A 21,263-nucleotide genomic window follows, 5' to 3' on the forward strand; every position below is an offset into this window, starting at 1 on the left:
AAGGCACTTTTTGCTCCATGGTCACAGCCTTTCTGGCTCACATTAGATATTTGGGGGATACGAGAACAAATAGGTGAGCCTGGCAGAACGGTGACAGCACAACAACAGTCTTTTGTTTCCAAAATGTCCTCCTCAAGGGGTTTTGACAGCTGCCAGGGGGCCGCCTTTTACGTCACAATCCCGATACTTCCAGTATTAGGAGCGTTAATTAAAGCAGCACAAGCCTTCTGTGCCCTACTACAAAGATTAGATAGTTTACGGCCGATCCTGCTTTGCATGAAATCCCTGCTGCTGCCAGTCGAAGAAACGCAACAACCGACCACCAACTCTCCCACATATCGCCGTTGACGCATTCGTCGTCTGGTCGTGTGGTCGTCAGCTCGTTCGCCGGTCGTCCCAGTGCGCGCGCCGTTCCCGCGCCAAAGCGCTTGCGATTTGAAAATGTAGAAGCGCGATCCTTCCTGCTCAGTTATACAATTTTCGGTTAATTCATCCATAATCGCGTCATCGAGTGCCTGACATTGTCGCAAAATGTGTTTAAGGTGATTGTGGATTTGCCCTTCGAGATAATGCCAGCTGCCCCTCGGTGGCCCCCGTCCCTCCAGCAGTACTTCAACGGATAAGCGAGTCGCAGGTGAGCGAATCGTCGATGCGATTTCTCCTCAACTATTTTAGATATTATTTGCACGAGTTAAATGAACTCTGGAAACAATTACCGAATTAATTCAATAAATCGATAGTTTATTATAAAATCAAATATTGCATGCGGTTCTGGTCGCGGCTCGTTTCTACGTTTCACCTCAACTGCAATCAACGCGAACAATTCTTAAGGAAAAAAAAATGAATGTGTGCTAATCAAATTCACTGTAGTTCTTCAGTTTTACTTTCGTCTGGGAAAAATATCGGTTTTCTCTTTGCGCTCGTACTGAATACACCTCACTGTGCCAGATACAACACGCGATAATCATAATAATAAGTTAATCATCTTAGGTTCTTAACGTGGCCGTACAAGAGGTGCTGGGACTACCTCGGCTTATGATCGCGCTTCCTGAAGACACTTCAGTAGGCATATCGTAAATTCTGCAAGAGAGGCGCAGTTGACCCGATTTCTAATTGAACGAAACCTGAAAATTGTTGTTAAGTTCGTGTTTCGTTAGGTCGAGGATGTTACCAGAAAATATCTCGGGTGTTTGCGTTTGTTATGTTCGAGTCGAGCGTTCGTACGAGTTCTCTATTAGAAAACGCAGGAGATCTTCGAGGAATCGTGAATCTATGGGAATTTTCAGCGGGAACAGAAATTCATACAAAGTTGTGCAGATTCGACGCTCACCATCGGGACCCCGTATGTTACCCTTCCCCACCGTAAGGGATGCGCGGCCGGTTGAATTGGGGCAAAGTCCCGTAATTCGGAGCTCAATAAATTGACTCTTCAGAATTTGCAAAAATCCGATTAGTTCCGGGGATATCCGTGAGAAACGGAGTTTTGAAAAAACGTTTCTTTTCTTTCCCGAGGGTATTTGAAGAAATAATTAAAAGCTAACGACACATGGTAATTGCTACTATTTCTCTTCCACAAAGTGGTGATACCATATTTGAAATTTGCGGTTTAGATTTCCTGAAACCGTCATCAACGTGGTTTGTTCCTATGGGTGCCATCTCGGATTTTTACATTTTCAAATTCAGTTATTTTTTCTGATTGCGACGACGTATCACACGTGAAGGTTCAGTACTTCAGTTCGATCAAAGTTGAAAAAAAAAAGATTTTGTTAAGAGTGCTTTGGAAACAAAAAACAAGTGCGGTTCGCAAACAATTAACGACGCAGACATAACTGTTATGTTTGTTGTCCGAGATTGTTGCACTGTCGTTTCCCTAAATTTTTATTTATTTATACTTTTCAAGTTCGTTTTTAAGTAGATAAATATCAGGAAACATTTGTGCGTGACACGTCACTTCATCAAAATCAACTTTCCCAAAGCGCTCCTAACAAAATAAATTTTTTTGATACTTTGATCAAACTGAAATGCGGAACCTTAACATGTGATACGTCATCGCAATCAGAAAAAATAACTGAATTTGAAAATGTAAAAATCAAAAATGGCGCCCAGAGGGAAAAAACCAAGTTGATGATGGTTGCAGCAAGTCTAAACCTCACATTTCAAATATGGTACCACCACTTCGTAGAAGAGAAAACGTAACAGTTATGATGTGTCATTCGTTTTTAATTATCTCTTCAAATAATCTCAGTAAAGCAAAGAAACGTTTTTTCACAATTTCGGTTTTTTACCGATATCTCCGGAAGCAATCGGAATTTTTCAATTTTTGAAAAGTCATTTTATTGAGCTCCAAATTGCGCAACTTTACCACGATTTAACATACCTCGTATCTTTCACGGTTACTGAGATTCCAATGATGAGCGTCGAATTTGAATAAACTAGTTCCGCTTTCGCAGGATGGAAGGCCGAAGAAATGGATACCGAAATTGAATTACATTACAAAAGAACTTACCAACTCGACCATCTACATGCAAATTCCAAGGCTCTTTCCTGCAAAAAAAAAATTGTTTTTGGATTCTGCGCTGAAGCTCTTGTGCGTTTTGGGGAATTGTTTTCAAGACTCTCGAGGTCGTTATTTCGATATCCCGCAGGATTTTCAAAATTCTTGAGCGGTTTTCGGGCTTCCGAAGGAACCTGTGGGTACCGTCCCAGAAACGCTCTTCAAGCTTAGAATTTCGACGAATTTCTTGAACTCTTTGAAAGTGGGAACGAGAACGGGAGTGCGGATGATCACGTAATTTGAGGGACCTTCGTCATCAAAAACATTTTTTTTCCAATGTTTGATCCAATTTCACACATATTGAAAACATTTTCGAGCGCTTTTTATGCCATTAAAATTCACCAGCGTTCTTCCGCGGCGTTTAAAATTTCTCGAGCGATTCACGAAACTCCTTTAAGCATCTTACGGGTTTTATGAACGGGACACCCGAAAGACCTTCGGACTTCCCGAACACTTGAATTTGGCGGACTGAAAACATCCCTTTGAAAACCGATGGAGTGTCCAGTTATTCTCAACACAACTTCGCGAGAAGTGACCGCAACTCCTACGCTTCCCTCATCGAATCTCGAACACCTCACGGCTCATATGGTGATCACTTTTTTTTGAAAAGCGAGCCATTCGACTACCGGTTGCACTAGCCACGTCCAGTCCACTTCCGATCCACACCCGCTCGTGCTTTTATTCTCATTCAATACCAAACCCGATCCGTTCTACCAGGCGCTCATACGGACATGATTCACCACATAGGGAAGTCTAATTGCCTGGTACCATTTACGAAATAGAGCGTTTCTAATCAGGCCACATTGAGTACCAAATCAGTCATACTGATTTTACGATGAAAGCCACATACGGTAATTAAAACGTATGAATGTGAGTTGCATAAATCGTTGCACACTTCGGTGGTTCGTTGTTTGTCTTAACAAAGTCACTCTCGTTAAAAAAAAATCTATCTAAGCGCTTAAGAAACCGTTAACAATTAAAAATGACTACCAGTTTGTTGAGTGAAAGTGAAACGTATTTATGAGTACCGCAGTGGTATAGGGTGCACTCAGGTACTTCGAGTTAAGATAGGTGCGCTTAAGTAGGGTACCGCCGCGCAAAAGCACCGATAAGGATTGTAGGAAGCTTCATTACAACAATATAACATTGCATTGTGTTTCGCAACGGTCGATGCAGGAAATGGAATTGATAATGTCGATAAAATTAGGCATACTGGGCGTTGATTGTATAGGAATGATGCCGCTCCTTGAGAGCTGTGGTCGATGTTTGTTAACAATGCAGGCCAGGCCGCCTTCTTAATCATATTTTTAATTAATTCGCGTCTGCATTATTTTCTGCCGCATTTGTTTCCTGCTTTGATACAAGTTCGCACATGCGCGTACGAGGCGCCTCACGCATTCAGAGCGACGTCATACGCCAACTACCAGTGATGCGACGTTGCCACGGCGGTCGAACTACTTATGGCTAACCTCTAAGGGAATTAAATCGGATTATGATTTCTATTGCTATAACTAATCCGTTTAAATTTCGAAATGATCTGCAACCACGAAATCACTGCTCCGCAGGCATGGACTTTGCCGAATAAGGCCAGGGCGATCATTAAATTAAGCGTTATTGACTACTTCAGTTGTACGTCGAGTGGGATGACTTCGACTGAACAAGGATCATGTCATCGAACTCGAACATATTTCGTGGAATATTATAGGAAATTCGTGACATTTACAAGGAGGATTGCGGTTTATTTATACATGAGTTGTCTTTACGGTCGTTACAGTGCGGCCATTAAACCGGCTCATTAAAACGTACATTACGACGTGTCGGAAAATAGGATGAAGAAATTACGTTAAATCTGGCAACGTTGCTCGGGATTTGACAGCAAATGGAACAATCTATTTCGACGTGTGTTGACAGAGATGACAGAGAATTCGAATTAAATTTAGCAGCGTTGGGGGGGTTTAACACTGGCTGAGAACGATCTATTTTTACTCGTCTTCACGAAACTTCGTTTTTACCCTTTTTCCCTCGTCGTCTTACCCGTGAAGAGCAGATTTCATGGCTGACAGCTTCATCATTCCATCGCGTTGCGTTTGAAGTTCTTTATGACAGCGATCCATGGCGGCGCATCAAACGTCGAAAATAAGTCCGTATCCCGGGAGCTAAGAGGGCTCGCCCAATGCACGCTGATAGAGCAACAGCGGCGGTGGCCGGTAGACACACCTCGAGCGTAATCTAATGGTCTCTCAACCGAAAGACCGTAAGCTGAAAGAGAGCGTTGTCCATTGAGAGATCCCCCATTAAAATCCGAATGAAAAATGTGCGAGAAAAGCGCCCTTTATGCGGTTTTAATGATCTCTCGACAGAGCCGCGCGTATTATACGTTGAGGGATTCCCCCGCGTGACTATTGCTACGCCCCTGTAATAAACAACGAAACAGCTCCATCGCAATACGTAAGTGCGGGTGGGCCAGGTACGGTTCCTGCTGGTGCGCTGCGATTGTTTGCCGTTGCGGAAAGGTCCCTGCGGTTTTGGTGCAAGCTAGTATTGGCCTTGGTACTGATGGCACTCCAAACGATCTCCAAAAAATGCTGGGAGAGCTGTGCACGCCAAACGGCCGAGTGCGATTTAGCGAGATTTCACGCTCGTGACTGGAAACCTAAAGTCCAAAGCCCGCGGTGGTACTACAAAGGACCGCTTGATTTTTAAAGCTCTATCGAGAAATTCAGGTTTAACACAGCGGCGTTCCACGGCCTAGGGGGGACGGCCCGAAAAGAAATCTTTGGCTACAAATTTGACTGTCCATTAGAAAGGTAATAGTGCGCAAACTGCCAACGAGGCTCGCGCCGAGGCCCTACATCCGCCCCTGCCTTCGGAGCAGCTTATTCTGTTCTAAATGCAATAATAAGTCCATTGTTTCGGCTATTGTTATTGCAGTGTTTAAAGCCCATAAATCATCTCTCGGGCCGCCCAACCTAATCAGAAAAAGCAATTCTGCGTTACATCACAAATCATGTCATAGCATTGTGATTATTGCGAACAACCAATTTTTAAGCAGAACATATTTCCTTATTGTCGCACGAAAAATGGCCCCCTTTTCCCATGTCCCAGCACCAATCAATACCCCGTTCGTCATTCAGCCCAACAACCAGTTTTTTCAATTAATCCAATAACTCTAATCTCAAGCCTCGTACATTCTAATTTGCGACCGTCGGCATTTGCTGATGTAAACGAATTAGGTTAACCTTATTTTTCCCTCTTGTTAAGATGTTAAATAATGGTATTAGTTTGCCATTTGCGAAATGACCTTACACGAGGTTCACGTATTACGGTACGTTTACATTTACCAGAGCAGTTCGTGTGATCTGCCGCACGGCGTAAGCCACTTTCGGCACCAGCTGGACGACGCTGAAGGTCTCCATTCGATTTTTACTTGTCAATTTATACGCGAGCTGAAACTCACGAATCAGCCCCCTTGCTCGTCTGGTAATCCGACAAATTTTTGGTCGTGACCCGACTCGCCTTTATTCGACCTTTCGGCGTGCCCTTGGGGTGGGAAAGGGGTCCCGCAAGTGCCGGGATGTGAAAGTTCCTTTTATGAGGCCAAGAGGCGAGGCTGAAAGGGTTCCAAGGGTCATATCCCAAGGGCGGTTCTTCCCCGTTCCGCAGCCAGCTGAAGAGCGTTGCAGCAGTAGAGTTTTCGAGCGTAAAATTGTCGAACCGCGATGGGCACCGACTGGGTGTTGGTAATTTTGGGATGCTTCGGAAAGGCGCTTTTGGCTTGGAACTTATTTTAAAACCGGGACGAGAAGAATTCCCGACGGTTTACACCCACTGAAAATCCCTCCTGCCGCCCACCCAGGGACTCTTCCGCCGTGACGCTGAGACGCCGCTCTCAAGAGAACTTCGTCGCCTCCGCGCTGTTGCGGTTTTTTCAAACTTCAGATTTTCATTTTCGTTCGTTCATACTTTGTTCGATAATGAAAAAATAATGTAAAATGTTAACTAAAGGAACGTAATATCAGAATCCGAAATATGGCATTGTTTCCTGCTACACGTCCGTCACTAAGTATCCTTAAAAAGCGTGGGGATCGCAGACGTTTGAAGTTGATTTCCCTTTCGACTTGTAGCCACTGAAGGGTGTTTTTTTACTTAAAATGAAGCACATTTCGCGCTACAACTACTCCCAGTTTGCCTCTGATTTTCCTTGCTTACACGTGCCTTTCGTCTTATGTCCCGTTAAAAATAAGCGCAAAGCACAATTACACAAGTTCCATATACATTTGCACGTTCCTATGCTAAACAATATTTACTGCGCGTTTCCGCTACAGGGCACTTTACAAAAACTGTTTAACCGAGATTAAATATTTGCATTTTCTCGTGATAATATCCCCGCAAGAGCGTGCTTTCCACTTGACCAAGACCGTTTAACGCGACATAGGCAAATTTGTAAGTTGCTGTAATTTTCCCCTTTAAATAATTCAGTCGTTTTTTCTAGGTAGCCTCCAAGCCGGGAAATGCTGAAATACACCCCCGACCAAGTGGCCTCCATCGTAGCTTTGCCCCTCACCAGCATTCTCCTCTTCTGGACGGTGGTAATTTTCCACAAGAATCGCAGGAAATGGGGCCCCTACGACATCCCCATTGTGGCTATCCTCGTGCTCAACACCCTCAGGAACACTACCGTCCTAGCCTATATATTGGCGGCCATCTTCAACCTCAACACCGAGTACTGCGGCATCGTCACCTGGATTTTCAATTCAATCCACACGTTCCAGGCTTCCTGCCTGACGTCCATCGCTGTGATCGGACTGTTTTCGGCGAAGCTTCACCGGAAGAATCAGACCTTGAGGACTTTTTTGACCTCGACTCATATAGTGTACCACCTGTTTTGCTTGACCACTTTGTGCGCTTGCGTGGGCGTAGCCGCGATTTTGGCGCAGAAAAGCGGCGATACGTTCACATCGGACAACTTCGACGTGAGCCCCTGCGACTTCCTCCCTTTTCAGCTGGACATCAAGTTCAACGTGTTCATTATAGTGCTTCACGTGTTCTTAGCCTCGATATCCTTCACGTGCTTCGTCGCCATCTGCTACAACTACTACAAGACGAAGCAGCGTGGATTTGACTACATTAAGAAGAGCAACTCGGATTTGAGCGAGTTGAGCAACAATTTCCACGGGATTAACGGCAACGTTACCGCGGAAAATCGTAACTTTTACGACACTTATACCATCAGTCGTAACGACAACAACAACTACAAGGACACTTGGAGCAACGAACGACACTTTACGACCAACAGTGAGGTGTTGTCGAATAATTCTACCACCGTGAGTTCGACCAACTCGCGTCGACCCTGCATCGTGAAACCCCGTCAGGAGGAGGAAGAGGTGGAGAGGGATGTCCGGAGGACTGGGTTGGAAACCATGCATCCTGTGCTGATTGTGTGCTATTTGTTTTATCATCTGCCAGTAATTGTAAGTAAAATATACTAAACGATCCTACGGTAGGATGCGTTCTTTGGCTGAGGTCTCGAGCAAGAAACCACTTAATTCTACTTAAATCCCACTTGTAGGTAATTTAAATTTAACATTATAAGAAAGCATCCGCCTTCCTTGCAAGGAATCTTCTGACACAGATCATGTTGTCATAAGTAGGTGAATTCTGGTGATTGCTTATGAAGTCGCTTATTCAGCATTATGGCAACAGAGCATGAATAAGTCCAGTAGCAAATTAAGTGAACCACGAAAAATGTGGCTGTCCAGCTTCTTATTGTAAGAGTAGCTAGAACCGATGGTACCAACAACATGCAATTGCGCTAAAAGGTCGGAACATTAGTCGCACAATGATTCATCATTGTACGCATTTACGAGTGGCAATTTTCCTGCCTGGGGCCACGTTCAGCCGGGCTTTGTGTTGTTATAAATATTGTTGGAAGCGGGAATTGGATTAAATGCCATGAATACGGAAATTAATCCCGATCCCACTGGCAGGTTTTCAACGTTTCCTGGTCCTAATTAGGAAAAATAATTGGAAATATTTCTTTAAAAAGAAAAAACCTTTTTGCATGGCTTAAACCCAGAGAGGCTTCCAGGTCCGGTTACCGTCCAGCAGGGAAGACTCATTAACGCCTTGCGACCGAAGGACGACCGGATTGGACTGAAGGCTGTGCCACCGGGCAAAACAACAGGAAATTTATGGATAAAAATCGTCCTTTTTTGGGCATTTACTGCAATTGATCTATCCACCTTTTCGCCCTGTAACACATCATCAATTAACTGATTAAAGCGGTTTCATCAGAACCATTTTTTCCGGTAACGGCTCCGTCACGGTTGCCACAGCGGCTCGACTCTGGTAAAAGAATGTCGTGATTTAAACCAGTTTTGGTTCTGTGTACAAATCACCTGCCCTGGTTGTGTAACAACAATGCCGGAATTATTTACGAGGCGAAAAAAATCAAGTATTAGTCGTTATTGTTGTGGGTTCCTGGCAATGGCGCGAGCTTCTGCGAACAAGCCATAATAATGATATATGATGTTGGTGTCACCCGATACGACCATTAAATATTCCCAGGAATTTTTATGCACGAGAGGAACCGAACGCCATTGGGAATTACCTATAATGTGATTTTTACCATGAGAAAATAATGAACTCGCAAGTGGAACAACACACTCATACACAATAAGACAAAGTGTTTTGGTCATCGGCGGTCTCGCATCAGAACCATTTCCTGCAGCGGCTGCTTGTACCAGAGTACCTAGTACTTTCTCCTTATTATATTCCTTATTATAGTTTTTAGGCGTTTTAATGTAAGCAAAACAAATTAATGGCAGTTGCTTAACTCGACGAGTCGCTTTTCTAGATGAGAAACGGCCCAACGACTAGCTGCAATCTAAATGCTGCACGAGGCAGCATGGCTGACATTTCTGACAAAGCGGCGCGGGACCTTGCCTCGCCATTTTGTCCAGAATCGGTCGTAACTGCGAAAACGACATGCATCCGTGTCCATCATCGCACAGACATAGAGGAACTCCTCGACTGTAGCATAACGATAATCTTAATTGCGACACGTAATTACCGAACACGCTTATTAACAAATTAGACCTTAAAGAACAAAAAGCTTTTGTTGCGATCGAAAAAGACTTGGTTTCACTTTCGTAATCGTGCAAAGATCAATTAAAACAGTTCGCCGGTATAATAATTATTGTCAATTAATTGGCGAGTAATTATCGAAGATCCACCTTGAAGCCGAGAATTTTCTATTTTGTGAAATGGGATTGCACTCCATTCAAAATGAAAGTGGGCTTAGTGGGTGTGATGTAATTAGATTTTTCCGTATGCGATTTATGGTTAACATGTTGAAATTCATATGAAACTTATTGTTAAGGCAATTGTCGTCGTAGCGAGTGATTATACCGCCGAAGACGTTTCGTCATTGTTCACTTCAGCCAACACAGAGAATCCCCACTTCCAGTGAGTGCTGCACGAAATTTTCGTAATGGAGGAAGTTGTAATTCTGGAATGGCATGTCCCAACTTCCTCTCATCAAACATCTGTTTTCAAATTTATCGCTTTGAAGTGCGATGAGCAGCATGTGTCGTGCATTATTACGATTATTATTATTAATAGTCGGAAAAGCCACATGGCGGCTCTAACGTAAACTGTATACAAGAAAACTCGAATGGATCCAGAGGGAGGTATTTCGAGGCGGATGGATAAGTTTTGCACAAGAATAAGCAATCTGATTGTGATGGTCGTTCAATAGCGATTTTAATCCGTGCAACATTTAGCAACGCTAAAGGCCGATATTTATAGATAGCCGTTTTTAGGCTCAGCGATTAACCTACATAAGCTCCGACAACTTTTAATTTTTCAAGCATCTACAGTGCAGACCTCCATTAGTTTATACTGAAGCCGTAATTATGGGAAGCATGGAATTCGCTAATTATAATGGTTCAATTGCGAAGCCGAATTTAAAAGGCGATTTTGGAGCGATTTGGGCTTTGTTTGGAGAGGAGGGAGTGGTGAGAGGCTGGTACTGGTACTTATTTAAGTCGTCACCTTCAGGCTAATTTCGTCCATCGGTATTGAACGTAGGCTCAATCTGTTGCTTCCAAGAAGCGGCCTTTCACAGAGCGGTTGACTGATGGCCCGATATTGAGTTTTGGATCCAGGAAAATCACGGCAATTGCCTTCGCCAGATCCACTGAAATCTCACACCGTGGAGAAAATCCTCTAATGTCCTCCACTAAATTTTCCCTCGACTTGCCCCTTCTTCGCTCACTCCATAGGGCAGTTGACTGATGGCGAGGTTATGAATTATTGTTCAGCAAAATTCACGGCAATTCTCCTTGACGTTCACTAGAGAAGCATCGTTCCCACGTTGTTTTGTCTTCCATCATCCTCGCTACCAGAGTCTCTGGAATCGCTAGTCTCAACTTGGGTTTCACTCTCCCCCATGCGGGGCGTGAACGGGCTATAGCTTACATGACCTGGGCTAGGTAGCAATTCGGGCTTCTGCACGCAGTCCACGTTGAGAGTTCCAGAACTGATCTCCCACTCCGCTGACCTTTGCCCTCCGGCCTTGCCCAGCTGCATTTCCGGATGGTTCGCCCTCTGACTTCTCGCTTGCGGCTTCCGACTCCCCAGAGTCCAAGGGGACCATTGCGGCGCGTCCAGATTTCGCACGGAAAAATCGTGCAAAATTGGAACTTAAGTCGAATGACTGTGAAATTGCATGGGCAGATTTAAAAATCGAAGTCTGCAAGTGACAAAAAACCAATCTAGTAATTGAACAGCTGAAAAACCAAACGGACACCCTGTGTATATAAACCGCGCCCCTGGTCAACTTCAGCTTGACTGCATATATGGAGTGAATGGCTCCACGAGAAGAGAAAAAATCAGTTTAATTTTAACGCATTGTACTATTTTACCACTTGCGAGAACGATCTCTAGACAAAACAAGAAAGGTGTTTGCAGTTGCCCATGCACTTAGGAACCCATTGTTAATTAAATGGAATGACCTAGTCTGCCCGTTTTAGTGGACTGCAGGATATAGAGAATCAGCCTTAAGGCCTTTAAATTTTTTTCTCGGAAACCAGCACAGCAACATACCCATATCTCAGCCCAAAGCTGTGGTAAAACACACCCAAATCTGTTAAAAGGTTAAATGTCTTAATCCATTACTTCCATAGTGTTCTTGTAGCAAATCGCCCCGCTCTGGCGGGCGCTGCTGCACGTTTCGTAAACAATCTTGATGTAAAATTCAGTATTTTATTTATTAAAAATTATGTGAACTTCACAGTTTTATTGAAAATTAAAACGAATCGTTAATGCCAATTCTGGTTCTCGGTCGTGAAGCCTGAACATGCAGATGGTCTAAATTTATGGCCAAAAACGTTTCAATGGCCACCGCAATCAATAATCGGTGCCAACCAGTTACGGTGGCAATTCGAACGTTTGCGATTGATTTTGGTTTGAAAATAGATGGATCAATATTATTAGTTTATTTATTTATAACCGGCCTACCTTGGATTGAAAAAATTAGGTTAGCCAGTGCTTTGTTAAAGCTAGTTTTCCGACCAGATTGCGAGACGCTTGCGGTGGCTTATTGTTGATTCTGGGGAAGCCAACGCTTCCTCGCTGGATGAAAAAACGAACGAAGACAACGCTCATCAATTAAATGACCGATCCAATGACACACCGCAAAAGCGCGATAAAACACATAATAATCACGGCATGAAGCCAAATGGATGTGTCCTCTGCTTAAACCTCATGCAAAAATTGCCCGACGAACAGTGAGACCACAACATTACGAGCATCCGTCATATCTTCCGATTCTTCTATCTCACCTGGCTAGATAGCCTGCAGGGTGTCTCAAATAAAGCGCCTTGCAGGGTAATAATGAAAAACATACTGTATCTGAGATATGGAGTCTGAACGGACTCCTTTGAGAATCACAAGACAGATTTCTAGAAAATAGACCACTTGGGCAGAAAACCAGTCGCGAATACCTCAGTCTGAAGCACGGTTTCTCCGGACTACAACGAGAAATATTCAAAAACTAGGACTCCAAACGAAATCATTTGTTTTACTATGGGCCCCAATTTTACAGGCACCACCCCGTTCTCTAATTTAAATGTAGATGGACACCATATGCACGCAGATCTTAAAAAAAAAATCCAATTTTCTCTTTTAACGTCATTGTATGACCCAAAAAATACCGATATTCTATACAAGATTGGTCAAATTTATCGATGAAACCTTTCAAATTCTTTATCTTGGCCTCGCGTTAAGAAAACGGTATCTGTTGCAATTGCGTAATAATGCCTTCTAAGGAGGATCGTGGTATATTTGTGGGATTCTTTCTTGAAACGTTAAACGCGGTTAAAGGTAGAGGGGCTCAGCTTGAGTAGTCTTATTCCTTGGTACTTAACCATGCAGGTAATTCAGGTATAATCGTCTTTAGCGTATTCAATTCCGTGAAATCCTCGTAGGGGGAATCAGATTGGTTTCGGTTCCGTTATATTACCACGAATTCCTACTTTTTATCGAACAGTTTGGTGAATTTCTTCAATTATTAGTTAATAATCAATTACGCCTATCGATGGTCTATCCATTAGAACTAAGGTCACTTAAGCGACATATGGCTAATAAGTTCATTCTTTATGGAACGCCTCGATATGTTTACCTTCAGCAACATTTATTATGCGGCTTTGTAACATATGGTATGTGATCGAGAGTTAATATCTTCACTTTCTTTGCATTTACCTTAATTCAACATCACTTAATTCCTAAAAATAGCCACATGGAGAAACTATTTCATGACTGACATAGTGCTTCCTCCACCATTTTTTCAAGAATTCCAAGCACATCGCGCTTTTTCCGTACTATAACGAGTGATAGGTAATATGACATTAGAAAAAATAATAAACTTGCGTTTTGATACTTCGTGGGGTCATAACTGTGCCATCAATTCGTAAAAATCTTAAAATATCTCGAAAAACCCTCAAAAGTATGGTACCAGTTTCGGGCGAAGATGAGTTAAAAAAAGAAAGTCCCGGTCAAAGAGAAAACTTCCAAAAAGGCTGTTTTTTAATCCCTAAATATTTGCTTTCAGTGGCAACAATGCGTCAGGAGCGAACCATCACGTGATGCATTGTTGAACCAATGGCGTCGCACGCTGGACAACTGAACTGCAGGACGACATTGCCGTTTGGGCGAAATTTAGGGAAATTTCTGTTTTTGTTTTTCAATGCCAATGGCTGCTTCTGTTTCATCGTCTCTTCTTCTATTCGGTCCAGAGCCCATGAAAATATGGACGAATCTTCCTTATCCCTCTTACCGAGTCCTGTTGGTTGGTATAACTTTAGTTTTAAAAGAAATTTTATCGAGTTGGGGTAAAATAAGGAAATTAAAGTGATATTTAACGCGAGCTATTTGTGACCTCAACAATATTAAAGTCGGTGGCTGCTAAGATCAATCGAGCAGTCATTCAAAGCATATGTATATAGACACATATATATCCAGCGTCAATACATTCCCAAAGGCATATGTGAGTAAATATGGCCATAAACTACATTCCTGTTAGATTGCACACGGTCTGTCGATGAATGCGATACATGCGTAGATGCAGATTTTTAAAACAATTCGCTCATACCAAGTACAAAAAAAAAATCCAAATAACGGTCATGGGTTTTGGAGTCATTGCATATCAAATTATACAGCAATTAACGAATAAGTCGAGTCAAAGCGATTATTTAAATGGAAACGCAATATCCTGTAAAACAAATCGTTCTCTTAAGGGGTGACGAAATTCACAATAAATGGATTAATCAATTATTATTGGCGCAGCCTTTTAATATCCTGTTGGTTGTCGAAGCAGCCCGCTTTTAAAATTTAATCATTAGATCAGGCTGCCAGTCATCAAAGAGGGACCGGGCTGATTAACCTTCCATTGATTTCGTAAATGCCAAGAAACGACGTGGTATTTCACGATAATCTGAGGCTAATCTGAGAGACCTTTCGCTCTGTAGGTACCTGCAGCCAAGTACCTTCTTGGCACTGCACCATATTGCCAATCAAGTACTTTTAAAGCTGACCTAAATATTGTGTCTAATTAGAACATATTCGGCTTAAGTAATTACATAATATGTGTTTGTGAATGGGTTTTATGGTGCCTCGAACGACTTAGTTACCTACATACTTCGCGATCCTGGACGCTTGAAGCTAATAGGAAGCCATAAATTTGTGAAACCTTAGAAACATGGGCCGAGCAGTTACATAAATCTTAAAATGCAGCTATAATCACTAATAACACGTTACCTACTTGGGGATCGTTTATCTTGTATCTTGTCACTAGGCAATTAATTTTTTGGCTCTCGCAACTAACAAAATTGATAAGCGATAAATAAGTTCAGAAAACCCAACTAAAGCTACATACGACTACATTATAATATACATTTACATAATAATCCCGGAAGAAGTGCCAAAAAATGGGGATGGTGTGGGCCCCTCAATCGACGCGGTCACAAGCCTGTGTGGTCCTTTTCGTAGAACTAAAGTAAGGTCGTTCCAGCTCGAAATAGCAGAATGGATGTATTGCGCCAACGCTTCACCCGGACTCCAGGAACGTACAAAATGGCCGCCAAGGCCGAGATTAGAGACTGGATGATCGCTTTGAGATCGCTCCGGGTTCGCAGTCTCATAAACGCTATTTCGTGCGAAAACATCCCTACTAGCGTTGGAAAAGATTTATTGGAAAAAGTTCATGATTTACGTGCTAAATAACATCAATAAAAACGAGCAATAACGGGACACAGTAAGCGACACACCACTTCAAGACCATGATACTATCTAACCCCTCCAGAGGGGGTGTCTGTTCCGTTATCCCAAAAAACAGTCTAAGACGGGTGGCGAGGTTGCCACATCGCATCGGACTCTATAAGGTCTTAACAAGAACTAAAGATGAAGATGCGTTACAAGCGTTATGTGAGGGTGAAGTTGCGGGTCGGCCTTGGGCGGCGAACTTCTCTGGACAGCAATTTTTCTTTGCGGACAAGGGGACAGTAATGAAATATCTCGCCCAGGACGCTAGACTTGCCAAGGCCGGCTCAAGAAAGATAACTAAATCTACAAAAAATAGAGAGTTGACTAAAACACCTGCGAAATTCCTGAGTTATTTAGTATTGAAATTTAAATCCAATCAATTAATTAATTAATTTACTTACTTGAACGCCTCCACATTGGTGCTGGGGCCTCCTTAGTTGTGTTGTGGACCAACCTATATTATGTTAAACAGATGCTTTTCGCGGTACGCGACTCGTAGTACTCGCAAACACATGGCCAAGTACTCCAGGAATACCAGATGTGCTATCCATCTCATATCGCCTTTTGGTCCTTGAGACCACTCCCGGAGCACCAGGGCAGCCGTCTAGACCTAGAGGTCTTCGTTAAGACTTGCGATATGGCGATTCGCGGATGCGTCCGGGTCCATCAACGTCCTTTTTTTGGAATTGTAGAAATGAAAATGATTTTTGATGGAGAGAATGGCTTTTGTAACCTGAAGTGTTTGCTTCACAATTTTCATTAACCGATTGCAATGTTGCCGCGTCTTATCATTTTCCTCATAGGCCATTCGATTCGCCCTGAATGTTGCCTGATCTGAAATTCTCACTCATCGACTTAAGTTTAAATCTTCGATAATTCCTGAAAATTTGCAAAATTACGTGAAAAATGGGAATCGCATAACGTGCAGGAATTCGCTTACGTTTAGTCATAAATGCCAAGCAGCCATGGGCGTTTTGATACCATCGCCCGTATAATTATCCCATTAAAAAAGAACGATTTCTACCATCATAAATGTTGTTCGCGTATATTAGTTACATCGCAATAATAAATAAATTCCGGTCTCGTATAATAAAAGAATGCTAATTGTTGGAATTTAGTAGATACACAGAGTGTATATTACATGCAAGGCCAAGCTTCGCTGTAAATCTAAATCTGGCAAGCTTCCTTATATAGGAAGTTTTTTAAGTGCTGTAAAAACGGTAATTTGCTTAAAGCATATGCTTTTTTATAACATAATCCTCTATTTTTTTTAAAGCCCACGTATCAATATCTCCAGAAAGATAGTGTAGGTCCACGCGTGCCTAATAACCCAACAAGGACATTCCTACTCTCCACGTTACATGATTGTATGAGCGATTGATATTTGAGATATAACTTAATTGCGTTATGTAATTTTCAACAATAACAACAATTGTGAAGTGCTCGTTTCAGCATTTATGTACGAGCTTTTTTGTAAGCCGCATAGTCTACAGGGTGTTTTTAAATGCTGCCCAAACTCTTCACTGCGGTACGAAGAGTTCGTATGTGAGTTCTATAAAAACAGCTAAAAGCAAGTAGTTCGACTGTTTTTCTTACTATGACGGTCCAAAGGTGATAATACACATTTATTACTTCGCCGTATTTTTCAGACAGATGAATGTTTCATAAATGGGTAAATCACGTTAACGTTATGATATCGCAGAAATGGATTTTCTAATGATCACTTAACAGTCAAAAACCTCTACACTGTGCGTTTTAACAAAGCTGAAGGCCGTTCGTCTGGATGCAGATGGATAGATACATTCTTTTGATTTCTTCACAAGGAATATGAGGATAATGAGAGGACATTCCCGCTTAACCGCTTTACCTGAATCTTTAACGGAGAATCGTAACCAGATTGAAAAACACGAATTTCTCAGATATTGTAACTGACAAATTTCTTTTTGAGTGATTTTATAGAGTTTTTCCCCTGACGTACTGAAGAGCTAGAATATTATTTTCAGTACGTCTTGTATAGTCTGAGACTTTAACGTTTAATCGAGTTTAAATTCGAGCATTTTTTTCACGAAAAAAGGTTTGGACTCCTTAATTTAAATCGAGTTAGTTCAAGTGTTTTTCTCACAATTATTTCAGTCAACAGTGAGTTCGGGTCTTCCAGGAAAGGAAAATATATTTTACGTCCTCAATTTTGTCAAGAAGTTATTTATATGGAGCTCTACCTCAATTGGTTCTCATCGATTTTCATTCAAAGTTTCCACAATAGAACACAAAAGACATTACCCATGTTCAGAAAACTACCGTTATATTTATCTAAAATTAGCGACAACTTTCTGTGACGAACAATAAATAAAAACCACTTCCTTTTATGGAATTGAATAAAGCCGCAAAACAGCGTGCGAACTAATCTGCGAAAAGATGTTTGAGTGAGATACATGGTATGAGATTTCTGTGCCTGATATATTATTTGAATAATACAATGTGCATTGGCGGATATAAATTAAATAAACTCAATATTTTGAGTGAAAGCTTATTGCCTTTTTTGTCGCCTCAACGATTAAGATCGACTCATGAAGTGTGATATATAAGCAACAAAGTTTATAAAGAAAAATTTGTGAAATCATGTCTAAAAAAATTTGTTTTTTGTTATGAATTATGTTTATTTTGTTATTAGTTAAATTTATTATAAAAATTCATTAAAAAAAAAAACAAAAAAGTTATAGCAGAGCGTGGTTTCGATCCACGGACCTCTGGGTTATGGGCCCAGCACGCTTCCACTGCGCCACTCTGCTCTATAGCGACGGTGAGTCTGATGTCAATTACTTTCTAAGTATCTTGCAAAGAAGAAAATTATTTAAGTATTTACTCATTTAACAAATATTTTATTTCGTCTATTATTATTATTGCTGCTATTCACCCAACCTATTATTCCACCATTAATCTTTAAATTAGATCGCAATAAAATAGGGATCTTATGTGGTAATCAGCCTCGACAAATAACCACCGTTTAAATCACCAAGTTCTTTATTTTTTCATGAATTGTGTAAACATTTCTCTGGTCTCGAAGATTTACAAGCAATTAAGTGCAAACATAAAGCACAGCCAAGGTCGTCATTTTAGATACGTTCTTTGGAAACTTAACAGTTTTAACTTTAAATTCCGTCTGCAGACGAAAACATATACAGAGTGGCCTAAATTGACTGTGCATGTACGCATTGAGATTTTGAGAAATATTTAGAGAAGCAGAAAAAAATGGAGAAACTTTTCGAAAAATGAAACTAAGAAGAATTTAATTTGACGATTAATTTATTGAATTTAATTAAACTTTAGTGATTTCATTAAGACCGCTAATTAGTTTCGATTATGCCTAATGCAGTCGCTTTCTCTCGCAGCTGCAAATTAACGCTTTTTAATTAATAATTTTTTGATAAATACTGCTGCAACACAGTACCGGCCTTATGGGAAGCGAAGTTGAGCGACGGTCCAGGGCAGCAGATCAGGAAGGACAGCGGACCTTCCTGATCGACTGTTCTTCTGGGAAGTAGGGGAGCCCCAATTAAAAATTCCACTAAGAGCGCTAAATTTGCTAAGACCGGTTCTGCTGCAATGCTACAAGATGCAAAGAGGATCGTGATAACAACAAATGCTAAATTTATTCCTTTTCTTTCAGATCTTATGCATTTACCCCCGTCTCATCTACCCATGGTCGGTGGCAGGAATTGCCTTATGGTTGGGCCTGGTACAGGATCTACTCATTCCTGTAGGGCTAGGGATCGTCGACTCCAGATTTTGTGGGTGGGTTAGCAACGTGTATCGATGCTCCGCCAAACATAAAGACGAAAAGTTACCTCAAGGCAAGTGCTTCGCTTTAAAGACATGTTTCACAAAAAATTCAAATTAAATTTTTAGTGGGGCTAGATGGAAAATTCCGTCCTTTTGGTCTGTGCAGTCAGCCGCAAAGCCTGGATCTCAGCCATCAGGAGCGGTCCAAAACCCTGCAACAAATGGAGCATAGATTCCCAATAACCAACGGTTCTCTTTATACGAGCATAGACGGGCGTTTGCCAGTGATCCACAACTACAGGCGGCACAAAGAGTTTAGGACTGGTACCTTGAAACAGCACCAAGAAGTTCAGTCCTCCAACGTAGCTCTGCATTCGTCGCATTTACACCGAAGAGACTTGGAAGAAAATTCGCTTCAAAAGAAGAAATATTCAAGTTGTACTAACTGCTCGATGGACCACTGTCCTAGTCACTCAGATCTGCATCATTTGACCCCACAGAGGGTGCAAAGGAAATTGAGCTTTTTGCAAGTCTCGCAAAATAACGTATTTGCCTGTAATGGGGAGAGGAAAGAGGCTCATTCCAGCTGTCTGTTTGTGGGCAATAAAAGGTACTTTCGATACTAAAGGTTAGACGCGAATACGAGAGATCTTTTTTGATTGCAGGCTGCAAAACACCCAGAATTCATTGCAACGCAACCAAATTCGCCTCATGGAAAATAGCAGGTTGAGGAGTCCAGGGAAGAGGCTAAGTCAAAGCCAAGAGAGTATCAACCATTTGTACTTCGAGAAAGACGCCGGCTATAAATTGGGGGACACTATGGTGTACCACAACTCAGATATTAATGTTTCCGGCCCTCATCAACGCTTGATGAACAATAACCTTCTGCGGTAAGCTTTTTTCGCACAACTTCCTTAACAAACATCAATGTTCTTCAATTGCAGCTTAAACAAAATGCGATTAAGCCGGAGCGAGGATTCTATTAAAGATATCCAGATATTGGAGACTCCCCCTCAAAGATCCATCCAGAAGATTGACTACCAAAATCAAGACATCAACCAATACTCATCCGACGACGAAGACTCCACGTTTTTCAACCACGATGGGAGTATTGCGAAGGACTATGACTCTATGAGTTCCAGCAACTCAATTACCACAGAAGCAAACTGTGACTTCGAATTCTTCCAAACTCAAGACCCTTCGAGAGCCAATGTCGCCAATAATCCATTTGAAAATAACAACTCCAAAGGTGCAAATAAAGACAAGGTTAAGCACGTGTCCAATATCAGGATCACTCGGTCTAACTCTCGGAGGTCACTAGAGAACCTCCAGACGTTTATTGAAGAGTCCATGGATTTGGAAAGTAAGATTAAAAACAGCGAGAATATGAGCAATAAAGTGATCATACTTCAGCGATCCAACTCTTACACCACTCTAGAGGACAAGAAGAGGAAGAGGAAGGTGAAGAGAACTGTGAGCAGGAGTAACTCTAAGACTTCTGAATCGGTTAAAATTGATAATTTCCAGAGTCAGTTGGTGGATATGCGGAATAAAAAAGTTAAATCTGTAGAGTATCTTCCACATTTCACTAATCATGCGATTTATATTGAAGACTTGAAGAACAACAATAACATGAAGAGTGTTGGACGTAGTGTACCTGATTTTAAGAAGGTTTTTATCTCTGATTATATTTAATGTATGTATTACGTGTGTAGAGTTACCCCTCTATATTAGAGAGATTTGTTCTGAACAATATACCTTGCAAAACTTCCCTAAACTTTCAGTAATGTTATATAAGAATCTACATTTTATATCTCAAGTTTTGTGTGAATACTGCAGATCAAATGATCATACCATATTATTATTATTATTATTATTATTATCGTGTGTAAATTAAATATTAGTGTGTACTGTGTGCATAATATAAACATTTTGAATCACTTGTAAATAATAATAGAAATTAGGGTAATATAATTTTTTAATTCAAACTATCTATTAGTCTTTTTACATAATAAATTGAAATTTATTAAAAATTATGTAATTTCAGGTTGCCATACGGACTACCTTCGTTACGTCATATATATCACATCTTGGCTAGATATGGCTA

At 41.5% G+C, this 21,263-nt stretch overlaps 1 protein-coding gene and 1 non-coding gene across 2 annotated transcripts; one reads left to right on the top strand and one right to left on the bottom strand.

Annotated features, from left to right (window-relative positions):
• The first annotated feature begins 345 nt into the window (after positions 1-345).
• On the top strand, positions 346-21,147 carry LOC136342684 (uncharacterized). Its single transcript, XM_066288749.1, has 6 exons — positions 346-634; positions 7,047-8,025; positions 19,044-19,227; positions 19,283-19,766; positions 19,822-20,046; positions 20,101-21,147. The coding sequence occupies exons 2-6, from the start codon at positions 7,066-7,068 to the stop codon at positions 20,849-20,851; spliced, it is 2,604 nt and encodes an 867-aa protein (XP_066144846.1). The 5' UTR covers positions 346-634; positions 7,047-7,065; the 3' UTR covers positions 20,852-21,147.
• On the bottom strand, positions 18,094-18,165 carry TRNAM-CAU (transfer RNA methionine (anticodon CAU)). Its single transcript has one exon. It is a non-coding gene; the product is annotated as a tRNA-Met (tRNA).
• Positions 21,148-21,263: the final 116 nt, after the last annotated feature.

The sequence above is a fragment of the Euwallacea fornicatus genome, chromosome 12 (assembly GCF_040115645.1).
Source record: "Euwallacea fornicatus isolate EFF26 chromosome 12, ASM4011564v1, whole genome shotgun sequence".
Lineage (NCBI taxonomy): Eukaryota > Metazoa > Arthropoda > Insecta > Coleoptera > Curculionidae > Euwallacea > Euwallacea fornicatus.